The sequence below is a fragment of the Puntigrus tetrazona genome, chromosome 19 (assembly GCF_018831695.1).
Source record: "Puntigrus tetrazona isolate hp1 chromosome 19, ASM1883169v1, whole genome shotgun sequence".
In the NCBI taxonomy this organism is placed as follows: Eukaryota; Metazoa; Chordata; class Actinopteri; order Cypriniformes; family Cyprinidae; genus Puntigrus; species Puntigrus tetrazona.
Genome location: NC_056717.1, coordinates 12,923,741 through 12,937,390, shown reverse-complemented (window position 1 = coordinate 12,937,390; position 13,650 = coordinate 12,923,741). Strand labels below are relative to the sequence as shown.

Sequence of the window (13,650 nt, the reverse complement as noted above, 5' to 3'; positions counted from 1 at the left end):
GAATCATTCACAAAAGGAAAGCATTGCTGATTGAATACAATAGCGCAGAAGTCCAACTTCCCTTTTTGAAAACAACTGTGGCGAAGAAATGTTTGTGTATTAAGGGTCCTTTTAAAAAGCACACCTGAATTCTATTTCTGTTTAAAAAAACCCAGACACGTGGCCCAGTTCTTTCAATACAATACGTAGGGGCTGAGCCATCAAAGACATGAAATGTTTAGAGGGCTATGCCATCCGTGCTCAAACAGATTTTCTCACAACATGCATTCATATCCTCTTCTTGTTTTGTTAACTGCCTTGGTTCTTTCTCTTTTCATCCAGGGCAGCCTAAATGTTAATTGTCGTAGGTTTGTTGTAAATTTTGACGCTTCTTCAGAACTTGGAGGACTTGAGAAGGCGCATCTGCATCACTTTGAGTCCTGTGTAAGACTGCTATGAGCTTTTGCTTTCATCACGTTGGCCTAGTTCCTCAGTCAGCCATCAGCTTCCGCACAAGACCCTGAGGATTCATTCTAGCGCCTGGGGTCAGTTGTTCTCTAATCCCATCTCTGCCCATGCTCTGTTTTAAGTTTACTCCATACTGCCTGCAGATTCCCTTGTTGCAGCTAGGTCGGTGTATCATTTCACGGAACGATTAGCAGCTCTCTCATTCTCTGCTTGTTGATGTTAAGTGTCCTTCCTCTGATATGGTGCTTCATTTGAGAAGACTGTGCACTTTATGCATCTCTTCACTGTTCCTTAGCGGTGTGGGGCAGGAAACATTGATGTGTGTCCATCTCAGCCTGTCATTAAGGTTTATTCTCACCAAGAGATTTGAAATACCTGGACTAAACATTCCCATTACTCTCAATGGCAGTTGCTCCACTATTGTATGAACTTTAGACCATTTTGAGATATGTAAACGGCAATAATCAAGAGCAGTGGTCCAAAGGTATTTCTACATTTTTAATTTTCAGAATTTCTGAAAAAAAAATCCACATTTTGGAAAGAAAATCAATTTTAACTTTTCATTTTTATAGTTTTCAGCAGTCTTCAGTGTCACATGATATTTCAAAAAAGTAATATAAAATGCTGATTTGATGCATAGGTATCACACATTATTATCAATTATTTTATTAATATTATTATTATCATTAATTTTCAATACTGGTATTGATGTTGAAAATAGGCTTAGCATATTAATGGTTTTGTGATAAATCTAATGATTCTTTTTAGGATTCTTTGATTTAAAAAGTACAAAAAAAGTATTAATTTCACACAGAAATATATTGTAACGTTATAAATGTCTTTATTGTCAATTTATCCATCAATGCTGCACAGAATTATTAATAGTCTCTTCTAATAAACTTAAAAATAAAGGTTCCAAAAGGATCTTTTAGCAGTGATGCCATAAACAACCATATTTGGTTCCCCAAAGAACCTTTCAGTTCCCAAAAGAACCATTTTGAAGAACATTTGAAAAATCTTAATAACCTTTTTTGACTACAAGGACAATTTTCTTCATTTGAAAGGTTCCATGGGTGTTTGAGGTTCTTCATAGAATTACTGATGCCAATAAAGAACCTTTATTTGTGTACAAGTTGAAGTGAGACCTTTATTCGTTCAGCTAAACATGGTAATAAACTGTAATCTAAAAAAGGAAGGATTGTTGGGACTGACTACGTGTTGACCTGCATAATAATGCCAGTGAGTTTTCCTCTTCTTTCGTTGCTGTTCTCCTGAGGCTTGTTTTAAAACGATGCTATAATGAGCTCTAATATAACAGCAGACACTTGATCTCAAAGCTCAACTCTCATTTGGGGGACGCTTGTGAGTGCTTGATTGGAGGCATGAATGAATCATGTGGAAGGCCTTCATAAAATCCATAGACTTGAGTATGTGCTCATCATTTAAACATGAGGCGGATTGCCGTCTCTGAGAGCATGAAGTCTAATGCCATTAAATGCAGTGCGCTTTCCTATGTTCAGTTACACTCATGTTTAAAGTAGGGAAGTGCAAAGCTGCGTATCGTCATAAATGACTTGTCGAGGGATGTCTCAATGATTGATAGGCCCACTGGCCGGTATAAATATGTGCATTTTTTTTCATTTCTGGGTTGTCTGTAATACCTGTACTGATCTGTTTCTGATCTGGGTTTTTGAGGTCTTCTGAGCCAGTCTTTATAGGGCTTTGTTTTTCGGATGTCATGAAGCATCGCCACCTTTGTCGCTGTTAAGGTCAAAGAATAGGTACGACAGGAGGATGAAGAATAGTGAGAGGGAAGGGAAGAAATGGAGACTGTCAAAATAGATCAGGGAATGAGAGCAGGGGGATGGGGAGATCTCTCTCACTCTTTTTCTTGCTCTCTCCGTCTGTGTCCTGGTTTTGTTTGATTGATTCCTATGTGTTTTTGGTCTTTAAACAGCTTGGCCTTTCCCACTTATTTGTTGCTATTTTTTTTTCCCCTCACGCGAGCATACTCCACCACATCAGCTCCCAATTGACTAACATGGATGTGGCTCAGAATAATACAGCTTTAACTGCTTTGCAGAAGCCTGTGTATTACAGTAGTGGTTTATTACTTGATATCATATCACAGGTGTAACTTTAAGAAAACATTGTATTTTTCTACTAACTGTTTTACAGTTGTTTTCATATCTTTTATACCTCTGATCTTTTATACTGTCTCAGCTGATTAAAATTGATGAATTTTTAAGTCATTAAATTCATTGTTCAGTATAGCATCGCACAGATTGAATACCCTATCATCAATATTTCTTTTCCTTTTCAATCCGGACTCGGAGGCTGTGACTCCATGTTGTTTCAAGCAGGGCTGCGACAACTAATCAATGAAATCGATTATTATCGATAATGAAAATAATTGACAGCGATTCTCGTTATAGATTAGTCGGGTTTCATTAACCGTAAGAATTCTTCATCTTATACTTGACTAGGCTCTTTGACAGGCCGCACGTTCTTCCACAGCTCAAAAACGTTTAGTTTAGGTTCATATTCTTATCTTTAAATGTCACACATTCACACAAGCATCTCCATTTCAGTCCATCCTTATGGCGGTTATGAAACTTATTAATAGTCAACTTTCTTGTTCTGTTTTATTTACCACATTTACTGTGCTATACATTTAAAAGAAATGTTTTTTTTATTTTATTGGTATATACTTATGAATGTATTTACTTGTGGTTTTTTTCACAATACAAAGAGCAATGTGTAACATTTAACCAAATTTAGTCTTCTGCTTCTTCCCATTTATTTGTACAATTTTCTATAGAGTATCATGTTCAAACAAATGGTAAAGAGAATTTTGCATCCGTTGACCCTTTAACATGTTTATATATATATATATATATATATATATATATATATATATATATATATATATATATATATATATATATATATATATATATATATATATATATGTAAGGTTAATAATAATTGTCAGGTTACCGTAAAGAGACAAGTCATTGGTAGGTTGATTTCCTGAGTATAAACGCTAAATTCAACACGAAAGCTTTGTTTGAGCAGATTTGCACAGCAACATTGGCTTAACCAGTGGGTGTGTGTCTGGGGTGGGACTATCTGTTAGCTGAACAGTAAAAACAGGTGGGGAAACCTGTTTGGAAATTATTTTATCAATATTTTTGCAGTTCCGTTTGTTTCTAGTAGTGGAGAGAAGTGACACACTGCAGCTTTAAGCCGTTTAACTCTTCATGGCTTTTGTGTTTTCGCTAGCTCACAATGACGGTGAACGGCAGCATGCGTCATGCCGTCTGTCTCCTAGCAGAGCATATTTACCGCAGCTCTCCAGACTTCTGGGTGCTGCTCCATGGAGACCTCCAGAATTAGGCCTGTGACGAACATCTTATTCAAGGGAACCTGAGCAGCTTTTTTTTTGTACTGTTTGTTGATTGTCTGTTTTTGTGAATGATTTTTTTTTGATGGCTTCTGTTTGTCTGTTAGATAGGCCAGACATTTCACATCTGTTTCATGCTATACATATTTCATCAGCAGTTGAATGATTTTGTTTGCTGTACTAACCTTTATATACCTTTTGAATTGAACTCTTCAGACAGGTCAAATTCCTTCTTGTTTGTTTATTAACTTGCTTTTTGAATCCATTTTTGTCAATTATTGCTGACTAGGAGTCACGTAGGATTAGTCATAACATTTAAAAACACCTGGATAAGATTTGAGGTCTTGAGACTCATTTTTGATTTTAATGTTTAAACAATGCTGGGCGATGAAGTCCAAAGTATTCTTCAGTTTTCACGCTTTTGTACATTCAGCTCAATGCAAAATACACTTAAAGTGCCGTTACGCCATTTTCAGTATCGCCGTGTATAATGTAACTGTATGTGAATGTAAACAATCTGCAAAGTTGTAAATCAGAAAGTGCATGATAAATTTATTGTTTCCCAAAATAAAGAATCGATACAGCGCTAGTCGTTAGCAATTAGAATCCCACGTAACACATTAGCATAAGTCTTGCATATGTAGTCATAAAGTCTTACAAAATATTAATAAGAATATAGGAGATGGCACTAGTTAATCATTTTCATATATGATATAGGCAAAATAGAATACTTCATCCTCAGAACGAGCTGACAAAACTCAATAAATGTGTTCAATGCTTTTGAAGGAGGATGCTGCTATTTGGAACTCATAAAAAACAGTTATCATGCAGAAATATATCGACGACACCCCATCATCCAATTCAGAATGACCATACGAACATATAGTTGCTGTGTGAACGAGATTTGTTCCTTATCACGTCTCATAGCGCAAAGTCACAATACTTTTTCGATGCGCATGGTGGAATTGTTTTCGTAAATGTTTCCATCACAGTTTATTCACAGTTTTACCTCATCAGATAACAAGTTTATCCTACTCAAATGTGCTCATAAGTTTTGATGCACATCTTGGTAATTCCATCCAGCGGTTTTTTTAAATGCCGTATTCCAAAATGCACATACAAAAACGTGGCTATTCACATGCCTAGCTGGTAATGTGCACAAACACAGGTGCTCAAAAAAAAACATGCATGCTGGACAGTTTCATCATTGTCCGGTGTCTGTGCTATTTCTGTCAAGGAATGATAAAAAAAAAAAAAATAATCTTTTGTACACATTTAAATTAGTTCTAGTTATCTTGTAAACCCTTTACACACGTGTATTGTATTATGGTCACAGTTTTTGTTGTTGTTATTCTTTCATTGTTAAAAATAAATGTATATAAGTTGATTTGTTAAACGTTACGAATAGCAAAAAACACACTTTTAAAATGTACAGAAAAAAATCGAAACTACATTTTCTGCGACATTGCCCAGTTCTTCTGAGCAACAACCAAGGCACCAACATAGACCTAGCAGCCTAACCTTCAAAATATCAGACATCAGCACATGAAAGGGCCTCAGATTTGGCGGTTGAGCTTAATCTAATTGCACCATGGGGAAATACGTCTTTTGGTGTGTGATAGGGATCAGAACGCTCTCTCTTGTGTTGGCATTGGCTCTGAACTGCTTCCCGGACAGCTCAGGGTAGTAAAAGCTCTGAATCGGAGGACTTCTGCCGCAGCTTTGTTATTTGTACGTTGCGGAGACCCGATTAGGCCTGGGTGAGCCAGATAGCAAGCATGTGGCAATGAGAGGCCCCTTTTCCTCAAACGCATGATTCACGTATGAGTCCGATCGATGACTCTCCGCCTGCTGCTCCACAAAAGGAGGGTTCGATCACAATGACTGGGCTTGTGTGGTAAGAAAGTGGCAGGGCTGGAGACACGTGGGCTTGAATCACAGCAGCCCTCTGCTTTTGTTCTTGTTTGGCTTTGAGTGGAGGGGCTTTTGGGTCTGACTAAAGTTGTAGACATGTAGCAAACACACATCTGACCTTGAGTGTGCGTCTTTTTGTATTGTGAGCCTCTTTACGTCACTAGCTCATTTCCTGTACGGTCACACCAAAAGGAAAGAAGTGACCTCACAACAACCCAGTTGTGTGTATGGTTTTGTTGCCGGCGTGCGTTTTGCGGTTGTGTGAAATTCAAGTTTTGAAATCGCTCTCGGCAACACGCAATGGTTCTTTTGTCTACTGAGCTACTGAATAGTTTGTGGTTGCTTCCTGCGAGTAAACGGCTCTTTGCTGGGGATTTGGAATGAAAGCGGAAAAATAATTTTTCTCCCCAGGAGTGGATTTGAAGCAGGCCTTTTCCACTGTCCGCTTAGCTTGTTTCCTTATTTGGGCTGGAATAGTGTGCCTGATCTTCTAATCGGTTGCCTTCAACGGTTTGCTTTTGAGCACTGGGCTGTTCGTGTTTGTGATTTTTGGCAAGTTTATGTGTTTTTCGAATATGAGTGGATTAATGAAACGAACGATTCATCTTTACCACCTCATGATAAATCACCCATTCATCAGGTCGCCCTTATGCTAAACGTCTGAGGCGTAAACAGGCTTGACTGTAACATTTTGGGGAAAACATATATATATATATATATATATATATATATATTATTTACTGGAGGCTATGTTGTGTGGTCTGAGTACATGTGTTAGCGTGGTGCACTTTAAGTGTCCCAGTTGTGAATAACCGTGTCAGGCATGCGCTTGGCATTACAAGTATGTCCCACGTGTTTATATTTGGTCTCCAGTCTCTATTCAACCTCACTTTGATGTTCCACCCTACAAAAGGAAAACATAGCAGATGGAATTTGTAGAAAACGGAGTTATGATTACTACCATCTTTTGCTAAAAAGCAAAACGAAAAACAAAGTACCTTTTATTGACTAGTGTTTTCAGTAGAAGTCCTTTTTTTTGCATTTACACTAAAGACAGAAGCGATGGCTGTCATCACAGGAATAAATTACATTTTAAAATATATTAAAATAGAAAACCGTTTTCAAGCTGTATTAATATTTCCAAAATTTTAATCAAATTATTATTTTATTTTTTATTTTTTTTTAAGTTGTTAAATGTTATAACACACAATTTTTGTGAATGTTTATATTTAACTACATGTTGCCATATATACATCCAGTGAGTCAGACGTTTCAGTAACTCAGTCAATAATTTATTAGAGATGGCCAACTTGTTTTTTTCCTTTTAATAAGTCTGGAGATTGTGAGTCGTTATGATTGATCCATAACTGATTCATAAGAATCAGTTATGGATATGAATCAGACTCTACTGGTTGATCTGTATGCTTTTATGTGGCCAGTGAAGATAATTTATGAGCTACTTGCCTATATTAGTGGTGGGTATATTGTTAGACACAACGTTTTCGTTAAAATATGTGAGATTTTGAACTAGGGGTGGGCATGTCATAGGGCCGTAAAACGTAATTATTTGTTCAAAATAATAAATTTTAATTAGACATTCTTTTTGATTAATAAAATTTAATTTAACTAAAATAGTTGAAAAATGTGAAATGGGGGGGAAAAATGGAATCTACCTAAATTAAAACGTAAAAAAAATATAATGAAATTTTGTAAACAATAAAACATTTTCATTTGCTGTTGCACACCTTACAGCGTTCGTCAGCCAGTCAGATTCAAGCATTCAGTGGCCCCCGTACTTATAGAAAATCTTTTTCTTGTTTTAAATTTTTCTATAATATATATATATATATATATATATATATATATATATATATATATATAAACCATGGTTTATATACAATCACCATGAGCTTCATACCGTGACTCTGCTTGTATAAAATATGTGTGTGGCCTTTTATAACACTTTTATCACCTCGCTGTCACACGGCACCGCTCTCTGTGACATCAGAGAGATGCAGATGGGATGTTCTGGTGCTGTGTGTCTCACAGAAAGAGGATCTGAGAGGAAGAGAGGGTGTCTTCTGCTCCTCAGATCTCGTGTCTGATTAGAGAGACCCTTTTCTGTCAGCAAGTCTCTTGCTTTTCCCTCCCCCACCTGCAAGCCAGCCCAGAACACCACACCTACAGCACAGACCAACACACAACACACAAAGACTCTTCCTGGAAGAGCGCTGTTAACATACCTGTTGAGAAATGTAGTGGGAAGTCGTATGTCCTCTGTCTAACGTTGCATGTAATTGCAGCCAGCGTTAAATTATGGTATGTTGTTCTTGTCACGTGACACGGCCTGACTTCAGTTGTGTGATTGAGTTCCCCTTTGAGTGTGTTGTTGAATTTGAACCACAAAGGAATTTTTTTTTTTTTTTCAGATATCTAACAGCAGTTTTAAATGTTACAATGATCCAGGTATTAAGTAGTCAAATGACGTAATAATTTAAATAATTAAAAATAACAAAACACAATTCTAATTGTTTGCAATTAAGCATACTAATATTAACATAAACTAACCAAAAAACTATATTTTTATGACGGTGTCATTTATTAACTAATATTAGACCTTTTTTACGTAATTTATCATTCAAAAGTATATAAATAAAAGCTAATTCAAAGTAAATAAATAATGCTTTATATTAAGACTAGTAAAATTTTTATATTTTAAAACAATGTGATCATTCAGAAGTAGCTGCTTGTTTGTTAGGTGGCCATTTGTAGTGCCCGTTCGAAAAACTATTACATTATTATGATGTAGAAAATCTTAAATAGTTTAGTCATATATGTAGCAGTGCTAGATGCCAATATGCAAAGCAGCCAGTGGTATGCAAAGCTAGTCGGCTAATTTGTTAGCTTGTGAACTGACTACAAAAGCATTTAATTTTCAGTTATAGCTTTTGTTTGTATGCAGTGGATAATCGTGAAAAATTCATGACTTTTTTTTTTTCTTGCGACGTATGCAAGCTGCATGACTTTTATTTAAAGCTTTACATAAAGTACAGCCTTTTGCTTTTGAATCTTTTTGCACGCGTTCCTCTTTCATCCTGCCCTCACATGCTCCATATTTTGCCCGTAAGCATGTGACTACATTCAACATGTGCCAGTAATGCTGCTTTTTTTGCATCCTTATAAAACAGAAGCTCCCATGATTCCCCTCTGTCAGGCAGTTTATGCATGATATAGAGGTCAGAACCTCTGCTGGATTAGTCCAGTGACTGGTGCCCAGACTCGAAGCTTAACCTCCGTGCCAACATCAGCACATTTTAGGGTCACTGGAGCAGGTCAGAATGAAGCAAAGTTTCAAGGGTGTGCTGTTAATTCACCAATAAATGAGAACTGAACACATTAAAAGTGATCTTAGTTAAATGTTCTTGTTATCTGTTCTTGAGAGAATAAACCCCCAGGCATCTTAAACCCCCAGATCTTAAAAGGCTTTATTCAGCATTGAAATTGTATTTAATTTAACTGTTTATCTATGTTAGTTAATAACTTAAACGGGCAACTGACTTGATCATAAAACCTCAAGATTTAGTTTTCAGCATGTTGATAAAGTTTGATAACAGTGAGGCACAACACACTGTATATTTTCAGTTGAAATAAGAACATGTTCTTATTTTCAATAACAGCCTGGCAGAAGCATTTCTTAGAAGGCAGCACTTTCCGTTTTCTTAAACGTTTTAAATCATTTCGATTGTGGTGTTTCTATGACGTTTACATTTATGGAAAAACGAATAATATTGAAACGTATGATAATCTATGAATCTGCTAGCAGGTTCTGATTATTTTTTTATTAATATTAAGCAATGTTTTTAAAATAACACACACACTAAAAATTATAACCAACTATAATAAAACTGGTCTGCAGACTTTTTAGTTGGTCTAACTCATCTTTTTTTTGTTTTTTGTTTTCTTCATAGATTGTTCGCTTTCAAAATGTGAGCCCAAAGCCGATGTCTCCAATCAAATAACAGGTAAAGAACTCCAAACCTGTTGATAGTTTATGTTCCTGCTGTATTCTTGAGTCTTACTGGCCAGTAAACCTCAACCTAAAAAAAAAAAATAAATAATAATAATAATTTTGCTATTTACTTTCACCTGTGTTTTTCTGCTTGGCAGGTTTTAACTTTGTTTGTTTTGTCTGTATATTTATCATGAAAGGAAAGATGTATTTGAGGGTTCCTGTCTCTGTTTGATGTTTTGACTGGATGTCTCTTTCTGCAAAAGAAGCACAGCAAATATCATGTCTGCTGGATAAACATCAAACAGCAGAAAGTGCGTGACGTTGTGTATACACAGACAACCAATGAATTGTTTTATCCGCGACTTGAACCCTGACTCTGAACATTCGTCCATTTTTTTTTTTCTTTGTCTGTAGTGTGGACATAGCTCTCTGGCAATGATCAGGAGCATGTGTTGTCCGTGATGCACATTCTTTACGTCTCTGACATGACTTTAAGTCAGGAAATCGCTGCTCCCAGAGCCGCAGAAATGTTGACAGTTCACACTTGCGGGGTTAAAATGAACCACATGTGCGCAATAGAGAGGAATCTGCCAGTGTTTTCAGAGCGAGACATCCAGCAGTTCTGTCATGAACACTTTTATGGCCTGTGCTTGCTGTAAGGAAGGTTTTACTACCCTAAAGTATGCTTCTCCAAATAACCAGTCCATACTACTATAAAAGTAATAGTATCCAGCATTGGGGAAGTGAAATTATAGCTTGCCAAGCTACTCGTATTTTAAACTAGCTTAGACGGCCAAGCTACTCATTTGATAAAGTAGTTATTTCTTACATATGTGATGATCAGATGAAATGATAATGAGGGTCTTAGAATTAGGGTTTGAATGACAGCATTTTCTAGTAGTAGGGATTTTGATTTGGTTCAGCCACAGCAAAAATGCTATTTCACACTTGCAACTACAAACACGCTCTCTTTGTGTGATTAACAGAAGTGTTTAACTCAGTATTTCTCTACAACAAGGATTCACATAAACGGTGAAAGAACGCGCACTAATGTAACAATGAGCTAACTCTGCACGCGCAATATTATGTGACATAAATCATTGGTTTTGTCACGCAATGCAACTGTTTGTTTGGGAAAAGTAGGTTATTGGAAAAGCTGCATTTATATTGAATATATTGAGGTATATTCTCGAGTAATGTGAGGGAAATCGTTTTTTAGATATCATGAGCTGACATCTTGGTAGTGCTGTAACAACAAAGCGTAGAGTCTGATGTGAATTTGCTCCGTGTAGTGCGACGCGATGCATAATTCACCCACCGTCTGTTGCAGCATTTCCTGCAAACATTTCTATTTTTTTGCGTTCATAATAAAGTGAAGGTTTTTGTTCGAATGTGTATAGTTTTGGCTCAAACATGCGAACAGCACCCGAAAAACAGCTGCGTTTGTGCCCTTGGCAATGTTTGCAATTGAATACTAGGTTGTGTGAAAAAGTATGCTGCATGCAATGGCAAATATGTCAGTGTGCTACATGGTTGTCGCGTGATCTCCATGTTTCATTCTACAAGGGGTTTCGAGTTGTTGCCTCCAAAAGTATGGTTATTTATTTGTATTGGCATGCTGCACTTACTGCAGAAATGTTAATATTATATTTTCTTTCAGTTGTGCGTTTTGTTGTGCGAGTCATTTGTAGAGTCAAAGATATCACTTGCTTTGATTGGTCTTTAATTGTTTACACACTGTACACCATCAATACCCTTGTTTTAAGTGATCCGAAGGTTACGCCGCTTGCTTCTGATTGGCTAATAGAGCACCTGTCTGTTTGATTATTGGATAAAGCAGCGCAACTCAGCTGCTGTAGTCTCTCACATTCTCATCTCTCTCTGTCAACTAGATTCCGAACATGAGCCCCCTGCAGGAAGCATTCGTGACTCTGTGCCAAAGAATAACTGCTGTCCCTAAATATTTAATCCAAAATGGCTTCCGTTGACAGACTGAACCACTTGCAGCTCTTTTACCACAGTACAAAATACGGTCATTGTAATGTTACAAATGGAGTATTTATCGAACAATATAGGCTACACATTTTCTCTCAAACATCTTGACACAGAAAAGTTGCTTGGGTCCCGCAGCTGTGCTTTCTATTAATAGATGCCATGACCCACCCCATCAAAGACTCTTTGCCCCTCTCAGTACCCACAGAGCACATGACCAACAGATACACAAACATGTGCTCATAGGCTGCTCTGACATCACAGTCACAGGAGATCACTGTCCAAACAAGATAGGCTTGGATCGAAGCGTTGCTGTGATATAGTCTTAAATATAGACCTACATCTAACATCGTTTAAACCTAGTTAGTCATTTTTCTTGTGACATGCAAGGCGGTTCAAGCGTGTATTAGAAAGCATAATGTTCTGCAGCATATTTAATAGTTTCAGGACGCTTTGTGATTTTAATCAACATACAGTATTAACCAGAAGCAACCACCCCTTCCTCTTCCCGTTTCACTTTAGATACTGTTAATGCTTCCACACTGCCGTCATGTTTGCTGCGTTAGTGCACGCCTCTATTTGATCTCATCATGTCATTGTTCAGCACAATTTATTCCGTCTTTTTCCTGTTTCTGGCCGAAAACCCGGTGCATCCATAGAAATACGTAATCAGGCCGCTATATCTTCAAAATAGAATATGACACTTTTTATCATGTAAAAATTTATATTAAAAAACTATATTATCGTGGACGGTATGATATGGCACACCTCTAAAAACATTGCAAGATGTTTTTGGAAACTTCAGAAGATAACTGGATCATGCTAACCAGCTTTCAGGTAGCTTTCAAGTGCGTTGCTAACTGTCCCAAATCATTGTAATCCTGGTCCCTAAATGTGGCATGTGCTGTTTTTTATTTTTATTTATCTTATTCTGTTTTTCTATTTTTCTTTCTATATAAATCATATAAATCATTTTGTACTATATTTTGTAGCCCATTTATTGTTTTACAGACAAAAAAACTAAATTTAAATGCTTAGAAAAGTAATGGTATACCTGTCACAAGCTGCAATATTTGAGGTAACCTTGGTGCCCACAACCTTCACTTCACTTTTTTACCATTTGCGCAAAGATGGTCTGTTCATATAAAAATGAACACGTTGGAAAATAGCACATACCTAAAGTGAAAGGTTTTGTTAGTTTATAAGATTTGAAGTTGTGTCGGCTGTCTATTAAATTATTAAAAGAGGGAGAAAATAGAAGTGGGATAGTACAACATAAGGTACTTAAAAGTGTTTTGGCTCACTGGATTACAGTATGTGCTTCCGAGGATTAGGACTTAGTGTAGGCACTCTTGTTGGACTTTTTAAACTGTGTTTGGTCTCCTCCTCTTTTTTTGGAATTGTAACGGTCATAACGGAGTCTCAGGAATTTCAATAACGGAAAACTCAGTCAGTCTGAGTCTAATGCTAAGTCAGTCATTTTTATGATTCGTTTGGAAAATGTTTGCCAAGCTCCAGTCATGTTAGATTATTGTGCTCCCTTTCAACATTGTTATTTCAAACCAAAGATGTTTAAAATGTGTTTGGCTTCTTATTGCCTTCTCATATCCCTATATGGACCTCAAATTATCACCGAGACGAGATGATCTTTTAAGGTGGAAGGATTTCCTATTCTTTTAGTGTCGGACAGCACATGGACGTGATTTAAAGGAGGATACGGATAGAAGTTGGGTGGTAGGAGAAACGGGTGAGGGACAGGCATTTATTATGCCTGTATGGGAATGAGTTGGCCAGAAGAAGTGAATTAAAGGAGAATCTGAGGAGGAATATGTGAGTCAGAAGACAGAATGGTAAAGCAGTATGAGAGACTGACGTGAAA

The 13,650-nt window shown here is 36.8% G+C and overlaps 1 protein-coding gene across 6 annotated transcripts in view; it reads left to right on the top strand.

Moving 5' to 3' along the window:
• trioa (trio Rho guanine nucleotide exchange factor a) overlaps positions 1 to 13,650 on the top strand; it is a 79,223-nt gene that overhangs the window by 4,657 nt on the left and 60,916 nt on the right. For 5 of the 6 annotated variants that reach the window (XM_043217566.1, XM_043217563.1, XM_043217562.1 and 2 more), the window contains exon 2: positions 9,736 to 9,789. The exons of the other annotated variant lie outside the window; for it this stretch is intronic. In XM_043217566.1, the coding sequence (XP_043073501.1) occupies positions 9,736 to 9,789 (54 nt within the window). The remainder of the gene's footprint in view (positions 1 to 9,735; positions 9,790 to 13,650) is intronic. 6 annotated transcript variants of the gene reach the window in all.